The sequence below is a fragment of the Balearica regulorum genome, chromosome 1, assembly GCF_011004875.1.
Source record: "Balearica regulorum gibbericeps isolate bBalReg1 chromosome 1, bBalReg1.pri, whole genome shotgun sequence".
NCBI lineage: Eukaryota > Metazoa > Chordata > Aves > Gruiformes > Gruidae > Balearica > Balearica regulorum.
The window spans coordinates 27,796,152-27,814,723 of record NC_046184.1 but is presented as its reverse complement, the minus strand read 5'-3'; the positions used below and the strand labels follow the sequence as shown (position 1 = coordinate 27,814,723).

At 38.9% G+C, this 18,572-nt stretch overlaps 1 protein-coding gene across 6 annotated transcripts in view; it reads left to right on the top strand.

Annotated features, from left to right (window-relative positions):
- ST7 (suppression of tumorigenicity 7) overlaps positions 1-18,572 on the top strand; it is a 160,694-nt gene that overhangs the window by 101,668 nt on the left and 40,454 nt on the right. For all 6 annotated transcript variants that reach the window (XR_012833766.1, XR_012833765.1, XM_075743715.1 and 3 more), the window contains exons 4-8: positions 2,087-2,141; positions 2,716-2,831; positions 3,998-4,073; positions 6,415-6,569; positions 9,846-9,943. Coding sequence is in view for 4 of the 6 variants with exons in the window: in XM_075743715.1 (XP_075599830.1) it covers positions 2,087-2,141; positions 2,716-2,831; positions 3,998-4,073; positions 6,415-6,569; positions 9,846-9,943 (500 nt within the window). In the remaining 2 variants the exon portion in view is untranslated. The remainder of the gene's footprint in view (positions 1-2,086; positions 2,142-2,715; positions 2,832-3,997; positions 4,074-6,414; positions 6,570-9,845; positions 9,944-18,572) is intronic.

Here is an 18,572-nt window from a genome sequence, read left to right as displayed (position 1 = left end):
CTTTCATTATTCAACAAGGTGAAGAGGGCTTTTTCACTTGTCTCACCATGTTTTCCTATGTAGATGTTTGACTGTGGTAGAATATTGCAGTAGATAGCTTTGTCGTCAGAAAGGTCAGAAGAATGATTGTTGTACTGAGACCACGGTATCAGCAGATACCAAGACAAAAGGAACAAAGAGCCCATCGTGTTTAACTAGCTAGACAGATGCCATACTATCCCTAGGACAGGAGGTAGTAATAAAATCCCTTCTTCACCTCCTGTTTTGTTCCCCAATTCCACCTTTCCCTGCTACAGGGCTGAAGTACTGCATACTTCAGATAAAGTGTAACCACTTAAATTTAAATAGATGAGCAGAAAGAATGGTGTCACTGTGATCAAATAGTTGTTGCCTAATCTTGTTGGTTGCAAATAGAGTAAGCCAAGCTATTGAATTGTACCTCTGGAATTGAGAAGGATGATGTTGATTTAATATTTATGATGGTTTGAAAGTCATATTATGTAAAAACTGTCAGATTGAAGCTAGTCAAACAGCTGTGCCCTCCGGCTGCACAACAGAACGGCTGAATGTCGATCGAGCTCTTCTTCTGAGTAAACCCATGGAGCTTTCTAGTAGTGGCTACCTGCTGAAGTGGTTAGTTGAAAGATGCAGATGTATAATCAATGTACTCACTCTTCCCAAACATCTTTCCCTTCCCGTGTCTGTTTCACACATGTGTTAGGTGATGTAGGCAGCAAGCTGAGAGTCCACCTCCTATGCCACTTGACTAGTTTTCACGTAGCTGCAAGTATCATCATGTTATTGCAAATAATTGATGTAAAATGGTTTCTCTTTGTGCCACTTTAGCCTCATACTCAGAACTGGGAGCTATGTTCATTGGAAAAAGGGAAGGGCTTGACTTGCCGTTCTGTATTTCTGTCTCTTTCCTTAATGGAACAGGCATAAATGGAACAGGCATATACTTACCAGTGTTGTATAAAGCAGGGTAGATACCCTGCTGACTCAATATCCCACCAGCCAACTGTTGCTGTGATCTCTTTAGAAACGATGTCACAAAATTTCATAGGGAAAAATGTGCTGGTTGACTTTTGGTGGTGGGAAGCAGCTGGTGAAATGCTGCAGGGCCAATGCTGCTGCTGAGCTTTTGCAGAGCACCACGTGAGGGGTCATCCAGTAGCAGATCTGTGGTGGAATGACACGCTGCCTCTCAGTGAGTCTTTGTGCAGATACTGGGTTTGATTCTGGTCTCACCTTCACTGGAGTGAATTGTCTGTTGAAATGAAGAGAACATGTCTGGTGTTAAACTAAAGGAAGAAAAGCCAGAATCAAGACCTCACCTTTTCAAAATCTATAGAAATCAATTTTTTTTTTTTTGGTTCTGTTCTAAATTACATTGTTGTGGATTTTCTCATCTACTACTTCTACATGTAGTGTGAAGAATTTGCAGGTTTTTCCCCCTGAAAGAAATGTATGAAATACATCTAGTGTTCCCAAACATTTGCAATGCAATGAACTTTTCTCTGCTAATCAACTTCAGCATCCTTTGTCAACCCTGGGATGCTTATAACTTAAGTAAGGTCAGCAGATGTTGCCATGGATTTTTTACTTCGCGAGCTAAGGACGAATTAAATTTAGCAACTGTAGCTGAGATTATCAATGATTTATGGTATTAACTGGACAGCAAAGTTTTTCTGTAGAAATAACAAGTCCATAGGGACTGAGTTAATTGCTGTTTTTCAGTGCAATAACCCAGTGTGATCCCTCCTCAGTTCTGCATTATGGTAAATGTGAGTCCTGGCACTAATCATTATTATCTTCTCATCTGGCATTTGGAGCTTTGTTAGTGGTTATTTGTCTGGAATGATTACATTTGTTGACACTAATTTGTAATGAAATTATTATTTAAAAGGGAAGAACAGTCTGGTTACCTGCATCTCTGTGCTCTTGATTTTTTTTTTTCCATTGCACCTATAAAATAAAAGTCATTTGATAAGGCTCATTAGAAGGTAACTGATGTTTCTGCTAATCCTCAAGTACCATTGTAGTCTGGGAGAGATTCATTATTGTGTGTTTCTGTTTATGACAGAATGCAAAGTCTGGCGAAATCCTTTAAATCTGTTCAGAGGAGCTGAATATAATCGGTAAGTGTTATGATGTTACAGTTTCAGGCATAGTACTAGGTTAAGGACCTTAACTGTACTTTCCCATTAACCTAACTCAGAGATGGAAAACCAAAACCAACCATGGACACATGCACTCTCATGCCATGATTTTCTGTCATTTGTAAAATGTTTCTGAATGAAAAGGAATTTAAATTCATGGTCATGCACTTTTTATTTCTGCTTTTTTTGGTGACCTTATAAAAAGATGAAAAAACCTAAGTGTGGTGTACCTGGTACTGTTAATACAGTAATTCTGTTTAAATCAGTTATAGCAAACAACCTAATGAATTATATCTAGGTTTCATGTAGTCTTAATGTTTGAATATGTGTGTTACTGATTTCCAGTGTGTACTTTCCAACATGCTCATTAGCTTAGGTTCAATTACTGTCTCTCCATCACAGTACAGGGAAATGCGATGTATGTTGGTTAGGAGATTGGCTGGGTGAACTTAGTAGGCTGCGCCCATCTCTAACGTCTAGGATTCTTTTCTAGATTCCTTTTGCTAAATGTGACCTCATTAACCAAAATGTCTCTTCGTTGGCATGTTTGCAGGTATACATGGGTAACAGGGAGAGAACCTTTGACTTACTACGATATGAATCTTTCAGCACAGGACCATCAGACATTCTTTACATGTGACACAGATCATTTACGGCCTGCAGATGCTAGTAAGAGACCTTGTGAACAACCTTTTTTGCTAATAGGTTAATGATTGTTTTAAACTGATGCAAGAAAAATGTAGTCAGACATCAATTCTCTCAGATAGATAAGGAAAGGCAAAAGTTTGATCGTGCCTGGAAAGACATTGTTGTTGGATTCATAGTATTCTAGATCTAAAAAAGTATCTCTGTAGGTATAAATGTTCTAATTTGTGTCCTTATTTTGTTCTACTTTCTTGCTGAAGTCATTTAAAGTACCATTTGCAAGTGTAAAGACTTGGGTTTTCCTCATGTTTCTTGCAGTGGCTTGAAACATGTATAGCTTAATTTGCCTCCAGCTGCAGTGTAGTATGTTGAGTTACATTATCCAGGTCCCATTTAGTCTGTGCTGACAGAAGAGAGAGAGCTTATGTAAAACTTGAGTCCTGTGTTTCATTCCCTGATGTAGTTAGAAGCTCTGTAAAAAATGGGAATAACACATTTACAACTGAATTTGGTATAAGCAGCTTTAGTTGTGGTAGGCCTTTACTGTTAAGTCCATGTGCAGACTTTGGTTCTGCTAAAAATGTACAACAATGATTTTGATCATCAGAATTTGCTTCTGAAGAGACAAATCTTCTTTGTCCCTTAGGAAAGGAGAGATACTGACGGTTGGGTGGTCCATTCTGAGGGCATAACTACAAAGCATAATATACTATCCTTCTTTGATACATGATGAACATGAAATCCTGTTTTCTGAACTCGATGGGCTAATTATAAGGTAGTCTGATTAGGCTGGATTTTGTTTCCATTTAACATTCACTTGAAGCAACAGCACAGTGAGGAACTAGAATAAGAATCCCAGCTGTCCTTGTATTCTTTTGTGCCCTGTGGAATCTACTACCCCAAGAGGAAAAAACTGCTTGTCACCTTTGTATGTGACAGTGCAGATGGCATGATCTCTCAGCCAGATTTTCCCATGGAAAAAAGTTTAATTAAATGAAACAATAAAGCTGAGTATTTGGGACAAAAGCTTGTGTTGATTATGTATCTTTTGAGTGATCACTGAGCTCTTTGAAATGCTCTGGACTGAGTCAGGCTGAGAGCAATAAATTTTGTTGTTACAATACAGTAGATTCTCCTTGTTAATGCTGTAATGACTGATATGCCCGTGTTCTGCTTTGTTTATTGAATAGTAATGCAAAAAGCCTGGAGAGAGAGAAACCCCCAAGCCCGAATTTCTGCAGCACATGAAGCTTTGGAATTGAATGAGTGAGTGACAACAACATTAACATTTATTTCCTGTCATTTAAAAATCCATTTGATGATAGCTTAAGGCAGGGGGTTTGCTACAGTAATTTTTAACCATGATTACAGGCCTGTCACAGGAAGGCCTACAATGGGAGGAAAAAAGCACAGCTGCATGTTCTGCTAGCCACCCAGAAGCTCCTTAGGGCAGTGATGACAATCGGAGTCTTCCCATTGATGTCAGTGGGCTTTGGATCAGCATAGCAAAGTGTTAATTAAGTTGCCTCCTGATGAGCATATGAAATATGCATTTATGGGATAGAGAGTTCCCTTTTGGATTTCTCGGTCATCCTGAACAGAGGCAAGAAAGAAGGGACTCATAAACACCTTCTGAAATATTCGTTTCATAGTGTGAGAGAATATGATGTAATTTTCTGAGGCTTTCAGTCTTTGAGTCCGCTATTTATTTTCTCAATGAGAAGTGTAGTATTCTGAGATCCCACAATAAACTCAGTGCTGTGGTGCTTTACTGGCATTGCAAACTGTGTAAATGTTGCCAAAGTGCATAAAGTGGAGAGAGTCCCTTAGATTGCTGTCAGAGATTATTGCGTTCTAGAATTCCATAAATTGGTGCCTCCGGATTGTCCTTCATGTGTTTCATCAGAAGGAGAAAAAGAATTGTTTGTTCCTGCACAGCAGTTTAACTGAGGGAGCATGTAGCATAAAAGGCTTTTGCAGAAGCGAGCTATAGGCCTATCCTGTTCTACTCACATATCACAGAATCACAGAATGGCTGAGGTTGGCCGGGACCTCTGGAGATCATCTGGTTCAACCCCCTCGCTCAAGCAAGTTCACCTACAGCACGTTGCACAGGACCATGTCCAGATGGCTTTTGAATATCTCCGAGGAGGGAGACTCCACAACCTCCTGGACAACCTGTGCCAGTGCTCAGTAAAAAAAGTGTTTCCTGATGTTCAGACAGAGCCTCCAGTGTTTTAGTTTGTGCCCATTGCCTCTGGCCCTGTCATGGGGCACCACTGAAAGGAGGCTGGCTCCATCCTCTTTGCACCCTCCCTTCAGATATTTACAAAGACTGATGAGATCCCCCTGAGCCTTCTCTTTTCCAGGCTGAACAGTCCCAATTCTCTCAGCCTTTCCTCATATAAGAGATGCTCCAGTCCCTTAATCATCTTCATGGCCCTTTGCTAGACTCTCTCCAGTATGTCCATGTTCCTCTTGTACTGGCGAGCCCAGAACTGGACGTAGCACTTGAGGTGTGCACCAGTGCTGAGTAGAAGGGAAGGATCACCTCCCTCAACCTGTCATTAGGCAACACTCCTAATGCAGCTCAGGACACTGTTCACCTTCTTTGCTGCAAAGGCACATTGCTGGCTCATGATCAACTTGGTGTCCACCAGAACCCCCAAGTCCTTTCCTGCAAAGCTGCTTTCCAGCTGGGTAGCCCACAGCAAGTACTGGTACCTGGAATCTTGTTTTCACCCAGACCTGTTGTTTCCTGTTCCTCAGCTGATGACTGTGAAACAACTAGAGGCAGCTGCAGCCCAATTCTATTTCTATATGAAAAAGAATCTTATCAGTGGTGTGCTTTGTATCAGAAAGAAGTCAACAGGCTATATCCCACCTAACTTCAGCTGCCAAAAATGTGGCCGTTGAGTTTAAAGTAGCTACTTCTCTATAGTCAATGAGAGATGCCTCCAGTCAGCAATTCACCCTATTCTTAAACAGATGTTTATACAGGTGAAATGAATGGCTTTGTGAAGATGCTCCTCGATGGAGGTGGAGGGACACAGATAGTTCAAGAGATCTAAATTAGACAGCTAAAAAGCTGGATGAGGTGACTCCCACCACAGATTTCACCTTTCTGTGTACTCCTAAAGCTGCTTTCCTGCTTTGGGTTTTTTGGGGTTTGTTTTGTTTTTTAATCTCTACAATTACATTCATAATCCGTTCATTTTATATGGCATGTGTTATAGGTCTATTGATTCTTTTCATACTATTACAGTAATGGAGACATTTTGTGTTAAAACAATAGTGCATAAAACTAGTCTTGGTTTCCAGAAGGTGTTTTAGTGATGTAGACCACGATTGCTTAGTGAGACAGTGCTTTACTTTCTGGGGTGGTTGTCAGTAGGTTCACTCAAGTGGCTGAGTGATACAGTACCTACAAATGAGAGTCACGATCTGGTTGCCAGAATATGTACTCATCAGAAGAGTTCATCAGAAAGGTATATGGACAAAACTCCACTGCCTCTGTATTTGGTACATCCTTGCCAGTCTGCATGTCTTTGTTTAGTTCTTAACTTCATGGAACTTTCCTATGGTTTTCCCTTTGATATTTTTGCAGGTGTGCTACTGCCTATATTCTCCTGGCTGAAGAGGAAGCAACAACAATAGTAGAAGCAGAGAAGCTGTTCAAGCAAGCTCTGAAGGCTGGAGAGGGCTGTTACAGGCGCAGTCAGCAGTTGCAGCACCATGGTGCCCAGTATGAAGCCCAACACAGTAAGCTTCTTTGGAGGCAATAGCCGTTTCTAAAGGGAGAGAAGTTCTGGGGAGTTCTTTGGGTTTGTTTTTTTGTTGTTTTGGTTTTTTTTTAACCTCTCAGAACTATGTACTCAGTATTTAACATTGACTGGAATATGGCCCTAGAACCAGACTATTCTGTTTCAGTTTTTTGCTTGATTCTGTTGCTGAGCTAGCAATTCTCAGATTACAGATGCACTTTTTCTTTGTTGTGGCAGAAAATATTGTCGCGTGTACTTAAAAGAAAAGGTAGCAGAGCCAAAAGAGATTTGTTGTTCATAAAATGCTGGACGCTGTTTTAGGAATTTGCACTGAAGTGCCTTTAGCCATTTTTAAAACATGGGCTCATGTTGTGAAAAGGCAGTAAAGAATGATGGAAACAGGAGTGAAGTGATGCTTTGCCAGCTTTTTCCCATTAGCTGTGAGGGTAATACGTACAGCACATTGTTCTGTGTAAAAGTTAACGAGACCCATTAACCAGTGTGACATTTGAAAAGTTAGTTGCATACATTAAGAAAGGTCACAGAAACATAAAAATTAACAACTGGAATAATACAGTGCTCTAACTGAAAGTCTAGATTTATTTTTTTTTTAATTTTGAAGAAGCAGATTTAGTTGCCGTGATGATATTTGTTAGATGCTTCTTAAACCTAAGAAAATACATGAGGGTTCACTGCCAGTAAATGAAGAAAAAGATAAATAAAGCAAACAGTCTAGATTATTTCTAGTCTACAATGGCTACCTCAGGCAAAAATAATACCAATTAATTATGTAAGTACAAGCGCTAGCATACTTTGGGCATCTTTGGGTTTCTCAGGACCTGAATTCACAGCCTCTGGCTATCTCACATAATTTGAAGATTGCTGATAAAAATTGTACATAGTGAAATTGTCTGTGATCTCTTGTTTCAAAAGTGTACACAAGTCTATACCTGAAAACCTGAGGTTTTGTAAAGCTTAGGGGTAGTAGTTTAAACATTTGTTGGTTATAAAATGATATTTAGGATGATTTGCTTATTTTTGGAGAAAATAAGAATGTAGAGCAGCTGAGCCCTTGAAGCAGTTTTCAAGCTCTAGCAGGCTTATGGTTGTCTGTGAAACCTTAATCTGTGCGCTCAATCCATCCTGAGTGCCAAAAATGACAGCGATTCTATGAAAAATACACAATAAGAGTAATTAAACACTGTCATGATGCTTTTGTCCAAGATAACCTGGTTAAGTTTGTGCAGGCAAAAATAAGTGTGGTATTTTTGTAACCTGTGTATGCTAGATGGCCACTGCCATCATCAGATTTGACACCTTGAACCTCCAGTATTACAGCAGAGGAAGTAACCAGTTGAATCACAACAGTAAGTGCATTGCCACAGAGCGGGAGGGGCCGAAAAGTGACTGCCAGCTCTGACTGTGGCTTCAGGAGGGGATGGATCGTTGTACTTCTCTATACCACCCAGTCTCCCCTGGATAATGTCAGTGTGCACCCACAGAAGTTAGAGAAGTTCCAGTCTCAGATGGTGCCTTGGACACAGGGGCTTCAAATAGGATTCTCTTGATTATATGCTGGACTTCTGCGTGGTTTACAAAGGTGAAAAGCTCAGCTCTCATTAGAGAGGAAGGACCATGGACAGATATGTTGCAGTTCCATGGTTCTGAGATGTCTGTCATTCCGTTTCTGGTCCTTAAAGTTGACTTGGAGATGAAAAGTGGCATGTCATCTTTTGTGGGTGAAAACATTATGTAATATCTTGAACAACAGCATACGTGATTGCACTATGTTTCTGTTTATTCGTGTGTCCCATCTTCTTCATACAGTATTTTATGTTAGACTGTGAATTTTATGAGTAAATAATGACTCTGAGTACCCAACTTAACCTCTTTCAAAAGTTGCTAGTTACAGAAAGTGCGGGCAGTCTTTTTTTTTTTTTTAAGGTGGCTGTTAGTCACCCCAAATCATTAGTCACCTCAGAAAATTTTGGCCTGAAAGGTTATCTTTATTTTATAGTAAGTAAATGCCTTTTGACCATTCCTCCTAAAAAGACTGAGAAGCTTGGCCTGAAATGCATACCTCTTAGTTACACTACATAAATATGTTGAAACAGATGAAACTGTTAAATTGTTTATTAAATATATAGGAATCAATACAGAGATAAGGAATTACATAATTTAAAATACAGCTAAAGAAATTCCTTCCCTCAGTTAGTTTTTTTTTCTTCTGAAGTCAGACCTTTCAACCTGCTGCTTAATCTATTTGAAAATTGTAATCACAGCTTTAAAACAATATGTAGGTTCTTGGAATGTTTTCAGTGCACATCTTATTCTTATTATGAAAGACTTGAAAACGTTAGGAACAGACTAAAATCTTTACAGACTGCATACTATACACAAAGATAATTTGTAGCAGGTGTCTTGTATTTTCACGATATGGTAATTTTATAAATGATGACCTGTCCGCTCATTTCCTGTTGGTCCAGAAGCATGTTAAGAGTTCACATTGGAATTATAGGGAGGAGAATGAGAAATGAAACGAGTAAGACTTCTCCGATAGAATAATTACTGTAGCGGTTTAGTTTCTGTCATCTTTGCTGTTAGGGCATCTTCCAGCTCGTAGGACTGTTATATCTGAAACGTTAATTTGCCATCCATAATTAGCAGCATGAGGAATTTGAAGATGATAATTGGGTAACAAGTAAAACCTCTGTAAACAAAAAGTTTACTTTTTTTCTTCTAATCATTAAGAAAAAGACTGTTAGATGATGAGGATTTGTTTTGCTACATCTCTTCTTAACAAGCATGTACATCATAACTTAGAAAAAAGGCAGGATATAACGTGCATTTTCATGGATGCCCTTGTCTTAACCATGTGTGTGAACTGGTAAGTAATTTAATGCTCTGTGTGTGACCATAGAGTTTTGGCCCAATATGTTAACTACATAGGGGTTCTCCTTGCCTTACTTGATTACTCGATAGTGTGTAGCCTATAGTGTTCTCTGTACCTTCAGATCTGCTTATATTTCGTAGGTGTAAGGCCAACCCATGGGTCCTTATTTATACCACTGTGTATATCTGGAGTAATTTCAGTGATGCTGTGTCACATCTAAATCAGCAGAATTCAGTAAATTTTTATTAAAATTATGGTGAAAGCGTTAATGTGGTGAATATCAAAAAATGGCCAGAAAACTATGTTTCCTTTTGTGTTGAAATAGTAAATGAATGTTTGTTTTTTTTAATCTTAATGCTGTTTCTTTTTCCTCTTATACAGGAAGGGACACGAATGTGTTAGTTTATATTAAGAGGAGACTGGCAATGTGTGCAAGAAAGCTGGGAAGGACCAGGGAAGCAGTGAAAATGATGAGAGATGTGAGTTTGGATTTGTTTCACATGTGATACTTAGATAATAGTAGTGTAGAAATGATACACATTTGCTTACAAGTTAGTATCCATTCCTGCTGCATGCAGCACTGCTGACAGTCATTTTGTATGTGTAATGTACATAAAGATTAAGTTAATTAGAGATCATTTATTTATAAGGTTGCAAAAGCAACACTGAAGTCATAAAATACCAGAGGGACAGTTGCCCATCCAGACTGAATTTCCCATCCTGGTACACGTGCAATGGAGTGCAGTCTTTAATTATTTGATTGTGAAGTTACTAATATTTTTTCTGAAGCATGTAATGAATGCCGCTAACTTAATAAACAGGCCTTAAGTGTTCTGTTTCCACCTTGCAAAGCTGCACTTTGGCTCTGTGCATTGTTTACGTCACACTAGTCAGACCTGAGGACAGTATTAATTATTCATGCAAAACCTATTACTGAGAAGTCAAAACCAAGTGATTAATCTACAATGAAGTGATTTCCCTCTGAAAGAGGGGATGACTTTATCCCTGTTTTGTAGTCAGGGGAGCTACCAATGGTAGTTATAAGTCAGTAAGCTATAAAGTGGCAAATTTGAAACACCAAACAGTAGCTATTTTGGGGATGTCAGGAGGGGCAGCTGTCCACGTAAGGCACTGTATATGTTTCAATATAAAATGCTCAAGTTTAGAGATAGCTGCCAAAGCCCAGCATTTCTTCAAGTGAGATCCCCTGGATGCAGATTAAGAACACAATTCTTTGAGGAGACGACTTGCCTCACCTGAGGTAGCAAGTCTGTGACAGAAGGAGGAATGGAGCCCTAGAGCTCTGGCAGATGATGGTAAAACTGCTTACCAGTTTCCTGTGTTCTCCTTTCTTACACTTCATTTTCCAGCTCCCACAAAAGTGAGGTAGAGATGAATCTGGCAAGATACAGAGTTCTGCAAGTTAAGCTGAAGGACCTAAATTTTAAATGCACAAAATGGAATCTCAGACCAGAATGAAGCACCTGTAAAGTGTGCTTTAGGCAGCTTGGATGAATGGTCCCGAAACCTGCCTAGTAAAAAGGAAAATTCTCGCTGTGTGTCAGTGGGAATTTTAACGTAAAAAGGCAAGTGACTTTCTCTGGAGCTTAGACATTTGCCATCAATGGCAGTAAGGCAAGTATGTCTGCCACCTAGGAATCCAGCACCCAGCATCTTCTCCTGGAACTGGGGCACTCATGAATATTTTTTTAAACCATTGAGCAGACTTCATCATAATAATGCAGGTCCTCGTCCTAAATAATCCACCAGATGGCAAGTGGTGAGTAACTTTGTTTCCTGTCTCTAGCTGGGGTTGTTGAGGCACACAACTCTCACTCCCCAGAATCACTAGGCTCCCAGACAGAGGTGTTGAAAAAGAACTTGTGAAAAACCCAGCCATTTTACAGCGAGGAGTGTGAGAAAGAGGGATGAGGAAGAAAGACCTGGTTTTGCAGTCTCGTGGTCAGCTGGGAGAATGTTGATTTCAAAAACATTGTTTTCAGTCCAGCAAGTTCCACTAATCCTCATGAATTTTGTTACACGGGCACTCTGGGACAAATACTGAAATGTTTGGGGACAAACATTGGAATTCTAAGTTCTGGCATTAATACACAAGAAAGATAAAATTTTGAATTTCACATTCAAATGTCACACTTCATAATTATTGCAACTTTTGGAGCTAACTATGGGCTGCTGAATGTGTTTTGTGATTTGTAGATAGGGCTATGTGGAACAGATACTCTGTGAAGCCACCTTCTGCTGATGTCAATATGTATGGTTAATTGTGTATGCAGAGCACTGGATTCAGGGACTTGGGTGGTCCATCTAGTCCTCGGTTTCTTATGCAAAGTGAGACCTAGAATGCTTTGATTATAATGAGCGGCTTATTCTGTCACTAGAGAGAAAATTGTGTGTTGTGGAAGGTAAGTACAACGTGGATCTCAAAAGGCAACAATGACAGGGAGACCCAAAGTCGTTGTTTGTTAGACACTTGAAGGACGCAAAACACTCTCCTCAGTAGGAACGTTTTGCTAAAATGAAAGGACTGGATGCAAGACAAAGGAGGTATAAAGATAGAATTTCAGCTTCTAGGGCTTCAACTCAGATCAATGTATTCTGTATTTTTCCACATACAGACACTGAGCCAAATCCTCAGAACTGAATTTAGATGCCTCTAGAGCTCTTCATTGTGAGCAAGCAGAGCTGAGAATTAGCAAGTCCCTAGATGAAATATAAAAGCAGTGGTATCTGTAGGTCACAACTCCAGTACCATGGGATCAAGAGTAGGGTCAAGTCAGCTTTGCAGATGCTTTTCTTAGACTGACTTGGAGCTACTTAATTCTGATGAATGTGTATCCTCCATTTCTTCATAGAAGACATAAATAATATACTTATGAAGAAGTTTGAAGAACATGAATGTGTCATTGAAGGTTTCTGTGTGATTGATGAGGGAGGAGATGAATTTATTCACTCTAAAAATAATATGAAGAGTATGTTGGCTGGGGACTGCTGAATCTAGCATCAGGGGACAGAGGGTGGAGGCCCTGTTTGTGTTTGAAAGATTGAAAACAGATTTCTCAAGACATGGAACATGATGGAAATGAAGTGTTAAGAGGTTCATGACACCATCTGGGAAATATGATTGGGATGTAGTGAGTCTTTGCCACTTTGAAAAAATAAAATACTTGAGAGTGTTTAATTCATTGCATATATGAGGCCATCTTGAGGACATTACTGATGGATTAGATTGTCTTACTTGAATTTTATTCAAGAAAAGACTGAGATCCTGCTTAAAACACCTTAATGGAAAGAAAATGAGTTGTTGGTGACTTAAATAAGATTTTGATTTTATGGTTATATACACTGCTGATAGGAAAATCATATTCTTTAATATTATGTTGAAGATATTTTAAACTATTTTTTTAACTTTAAAAAAAAGTTTAAAACCAGTTTTTTTCTAATTTTAAAAAATTTGGTAGGAATTTCCTTTGCTTCTGTGATTGGTTTTGAGGCAGTATTTTGTTGTTAGCTTTGCTGCTTGGATGTCATTCATTTAGCTGAGTTGAATTAATGAGAATTACAAACCTGTAATTTTCATGGAAGCATGTAATTGAATCATACATAGGTGTTGCTTTTGCTTGTGTTTCTGATGATAATTATTTACTATATTTTGCTATAGAAACCAGCAGCTGTCACTATTTGTATATATTGAGTTAACTTATGATCTCATTTTGATTACTGTATTGTTGGAATAACTCCAGTCTAGTCAACAGAGTTATTCCAGTTTTATTCCTGTTCATACAGACCATGATATGGTCTGTGAGGGAACTAGATCTCTTTTACTGTCCCTGAGGAGAAAGTCTACAGTGCTGGTTGTTTTATTTGTTGTGCTGATTATGTTAGGAGGGTTTAAACTAGTGTGTTCTAAATTATGTTGAAAAATTTGGTATGTGAAGAGGTGAAAGACCTTAATGGTGGCTGTGGGGAATCTTCTGTATTCCTTCATGTTGTATCTTTATTGTGGACTGTGTTGCAAGCCAAGTAGCTACATGCTGATGAGCAAGGGTAGCCTTTTGTACCAGCTGCTCTCTGCTCTTTGCCGATTCCCTCACCATTGCAATGGAAGAAAACAGAAGTGTGCTGGGTTTGTGTTTCGTGTTTTTTATTGATTAAAACCAGAGAGGATGTGGAGGGTATGCAAAGGCACTTCTCCCTGTACTTTGCGGGCAACTGGATCAGTGACAGTGCTACTGAATTCAGGGGCAGACCTACAAGGTGTTTCCCTTGACTGGGTCACTGAAGTATCCGGGTGAAAATGTACCATGCAATAAAGTGAATTCTCAAATTAACTCAAGCTTCTTGGGATTGTTCTGGAGAACATTTGGACTGCGGAACAAGCTTTCATTGAAGGGTCATGCATGTTTAGGAAAGAGAAGGGTGGCAGGCAGAAGGCATGCTAGTGGACAGAGTGAACAGAAGCTCTTAATTGCTTCCTCTTTCAGAAAGAAGATTCTCATTCTGGAGTGTCTTTATTTCCTACCCTATGGCCCTGCACTCCCCTGAAGACTGCTTTGTAGTCTTAACAAGTATATGTTTCTGAGAAACGGTGGAATTGCAACTTGCCCCATGCTTTACAGCTTTGTTAGAAACCAGTGAGGTTTAGGGAGAGAAAAGACTCTCCAGGTCTGTCCTCAGCTCTGGAGAAGAACAGAAACCAAAACAATTTTTAAGGGTCAGAAAAGTACATTTTATTTCTGGGATCAGTCATATCTGCTGAGAAATCACTCTTCAGAACACAATAAAGGACTTACTTAGAAGTCTACTTCTGTGTAGCTTGCTGAGGATATTTCAGTTGGATGTGTTTATGTGTTCATCTCAGTGCCCACCTGCAGTCTCTAAATGCATATTTTATGCCACAGGAGACACTAAGGAATTATCAGTACCTCAGCAGCTTGTATTGTTAGAGTGCTGCATGCTTATCAATGGGCAGCATGATAAGTTCTTTAAACACTTAGGCTGCCCTCAGCATTTAAAATGGTTTAAGAGGTTGTGTCACTTGAAGGCTTCAAAAGGGTACTTAACCTTACTAAATTTTAATGGTATGGGTAGGTTGTGTTTTCATCTTTTTATGACCAGTGGTATTAATGATTTTTGCTGGTGTGACGGTTCTGCAAATCTAGCGTACTCTCTTGGCAACCTCTTTTGCTGGGCTTTGAATAAGGTTTTCTGTTCCATATTCGATTGAATTCTTATTCTTACGTGCATTGCTGTTTTGCTCTTGGGAAATGGGAATACTTAGCCAGGACAGTGTTCTGCGCCTTGAATTATCAAGCTGTGTGAAACAAAGAAAGTACTAATTGCTAATAAAGATCTTATGATCCCTAGCAACTTAACAACACAACTTCTGCAGCTACTTGCATCGGCAGCTACTGTCTCTCCCAAAGACTTCTGTGCTTGAGGCAAGGATTAGTGAGTCAGATTCTTTGGCTTGTGTTACACAGGTCAGGTTAAGCAGGCAGCTCTGCCTTGAGTGGGATTCTAGCTTTATTAACATCTGTAGCAGTTATTTAAAGTACCATTTATTAAAATTTGAAGGAAAGGTGCTTCTTAGTTAAACAAGACCAAGAGTTATCTCATATATTTTAGAAGAGTGCTACTCTTGCGAATGATGACATTTCCCAGTCTCCACCACAGAGCAGTATCTTCAGTTAATTCTTGTTCTGACACAAGCACTGCAATAGTAGCAAGTGATAAATGCTGATTTTAACATTTCCATATGTCTGTATATTCAAATGTGGTTTGTTTTGTCACAGATTCACATGTTATGGGTAAGCGGGAGGGGCGGGTTGGAACATCTCTCATTTGAATGGTCTCTTAAACTAAATTGAGACTCCTGTGATTCCCCTGATGGTGTTTATCCCTTCCCTTTAAGTACATCTGACTCAGACCCCTCACTTTTTGTCATGACTGTGATCCTGCTCAAAACCCTCAAAAATTAGAAATTTGGTGACTACTACCTAAACCCAATAATGTTTCTCATATAACTTATGGGTTTCCAGCATTGTGATTCTATTAAGACAGAATGTAGTCTTAGAATATAGTCACATAGTCTTGGTAGGAGCCCTGGTAACGTGGACTCCTTTTTGCCTGCCCTCTTGCATCACTCCATTTTCAGGGGCTTTGTATTGTCCTTAATTGTGCTCTTCCACATCTCTGGAATCTCCTAGCTCATTTTTGAGCTACTAGATAATTTCCTCACTTGTAGTTCACTTAAAAATCTACTTCTAAAAATATGACAAAGTTTCTACAGAAAGTGTTTTTGGATGATGCAAATAAAAGGAATGTTTTTGAAGAGGGCTGTGATGACTTTATTTTCGTGCTTTATAAAGTTACTAATCTGTGATGTAACAGACATTATTCTAATTTATCACCGTTACTACTTTTCTGTGATGTGATTGTTCAGTAGTAAATATACATCTGCAACAACTTGTGCTCTTCTGGTTTCATGCCTTTAAAATTCTTTTTATTCCTGAAATACATGCATTTTTACAACATAGTCCAAATAACAGCATTTTCATAATTATATTCCTTAAAGAACTCAAATCATACTCTGAAGGCTTTAATCCTCCGATTAAGAGAGAACATAAAGGCGATATGTTCTAACGTATTTCCTTAGAGTTTGCATACTTGCTAAGATATTTTTCACTTTATTGACTCATTGTTAATCCTACATTGAAGAGAAGTCGTATTATCTGTGAATATTATAGAGCACTAGGACTAAACTTAACATTTGCCAAATTGAAAATGGAACGTCAGCAAATTTTATACCTGTGCCATCCCACAGTTATTGTAAACTGAATCTGGGTCTCTTTTCTGACACTCTGAAGTTTAACCATTAGATGACATGTCAAATTCCCTGAATTCCACATATGGATGAAAGTATGTGGATCCTACTGCTAATTGTTTCCAAACTCCAAAAGAACAGGATCTGGCAGATTTGGCTTCTTAACTTCTATCCTCTCTGAGCTGTGAAAGAGTAACTGTGGAGCTGCTTCCAAACAAAACAGTGATTATTTGCCAAAAGGAATGCAGCCCATAGAGAAATGCATTAAATGGCAGAATCGTACTTTTGCTGTAATTAAGCAGAACTTTAATTCAGATAGGTCCAGCATATTTCAGATCATTTGCCAACTCTGAGAGCTACATCACATAAATCCCACTCATGAGACCACACTGGAATGAGTTGCACTTTTAGGACCAGGAGTTAGCTTAATTTTTAGGCATCTGATATTGTTAGCAGAGCCTTTTTGTGTGCTAGCCTTAGTCTGCTGACCGTTTCTTCCCTTCTCTCCTTGCTGGGTGAGCTGACCAGGAGAAAAACTTAAGCATTAGTGTAACTTATTAGACATCAGAGAGTCAAAGTGGAGTGACATGTTGCAAATGCCTCAAGCCCAGGGTAAACTGCAGTCAGAGCTTAGCCATCTGAAAGCTCAGTTGTAGATAATGAAGTCCACAGAAATGGAAGTTTCTGGTTTTCTACTCTGAAATTACTTGGAGTTTTGCCTTTTCTACCTTGTTCAGTTAACAGCATTCACAGATTACAAGTCATATACCAGAAAGCAGTTTATGCAAAGCACTTGTGAAAATAACAGTGCTAGCCATACTGTGTGCTTGATTCTTCGATGGTGGTGGACAGTTGCACCTGGAAGATGGCAGCCTCAGTCATTCCTCTTTTAGGAGACAGATTTTACCATTTCAGATACCCACTGTGGGAACACATACACGAAGAATTAAGATTGTAACAGTTTCACTGTTTGCATTGAATTTCTCTTGTTTGCTTCTGGTTGTTGGTTCTTCATTTTAAGCTGAATTACCTTTTCGTGTTTATGAATGCATTCAGTTGAATGCATTGATCTAAAAATGTTTTTTGTTCGTTGAGAAGATATGAGTGTAAGCAGCAATGAGTAGTTGCATGCACTGCCCATATAATATGTGACCATGCGTACAGCCACAATGCAAATGGAGAATAAATGTGTCAACACCAGGTTATATATAAGATCATTCATTTATCCACCTCTGTATTCCCTTGAGTCCCATGGTCTAGTCATACGCATAAGCTGTAGCTTAAAGCTGTTTTCTACACAAATAATGTATCATTGCTAATTGATGCATGATGTTAATGTCATCACAGTTGCAACAGTTAAAGCACATTCCTTGAAAATGTTTCCAAAATTAGATCTAAATGAGAAAATACTGATGACTGAAATATTCTTAGGGAAGGGAGTCCTCTTCATTAAACTGTTCTATGGGAGAGAAAACTTGCTCCTCATCCAATAAATCAGATGTAGATTTCCTTGTACCATGAAGTGTTTTTTGTGATCATCACGTTTTCATATCCATCACAAAATTATTGAACCTACACCCGGCAATATGGGTTGGGCTGAGTCTGGAAATACAGCCCTCCCAGGACTAGTGATAAGATATGCAATTGTGTCAGACTTATTTCCAGAATTTTTCTGCTAACTTATACTCACAAAATATTATTTATATAAAAAATTCAGAATTATTAATTATCTGCAAAAGCTACCATTTCTCTGTATTTGCAGTATAGCTAATGAATCTTTTGATGAAGAGCAATTCTACTTTCTATACATGTTTCTATTTCCCCCTAAACGTGCAGAGCAATTAGAACAGAATATGGGCTAACCCAGCCCCAGGTCTGAATTTCATGACTAGAAAGTATTTTGACCAATAGAAGTTCAAAGTAAAATCCTTCTGAACACAGATTAGGTATGATATGTTCAATAGCTATTTGAACATGCTTATATTGTAAGGAGGGAATACGTTCATAGCCGTATGGTGTCCATCTTCATATGGTATGAAAATAAGCTCTGCTCGGTGGAGCACAGCCTTTTCATACCAGCTGAGAAACCAACTAACTGGAATTTTACAATGAAACTTTTAGTCCTAACTAGTATTTACATAAAAAGCTGTAGCAGGTCTGGTGAGAAGTCTTGAGTGCTCAATTTGATGACTGTCTCTTGAGATGTTAAGGTGTAGAGAAAGATGATAACAGGGTCTTTGTCTTTTCTTTGAGTGCAGTGCTTG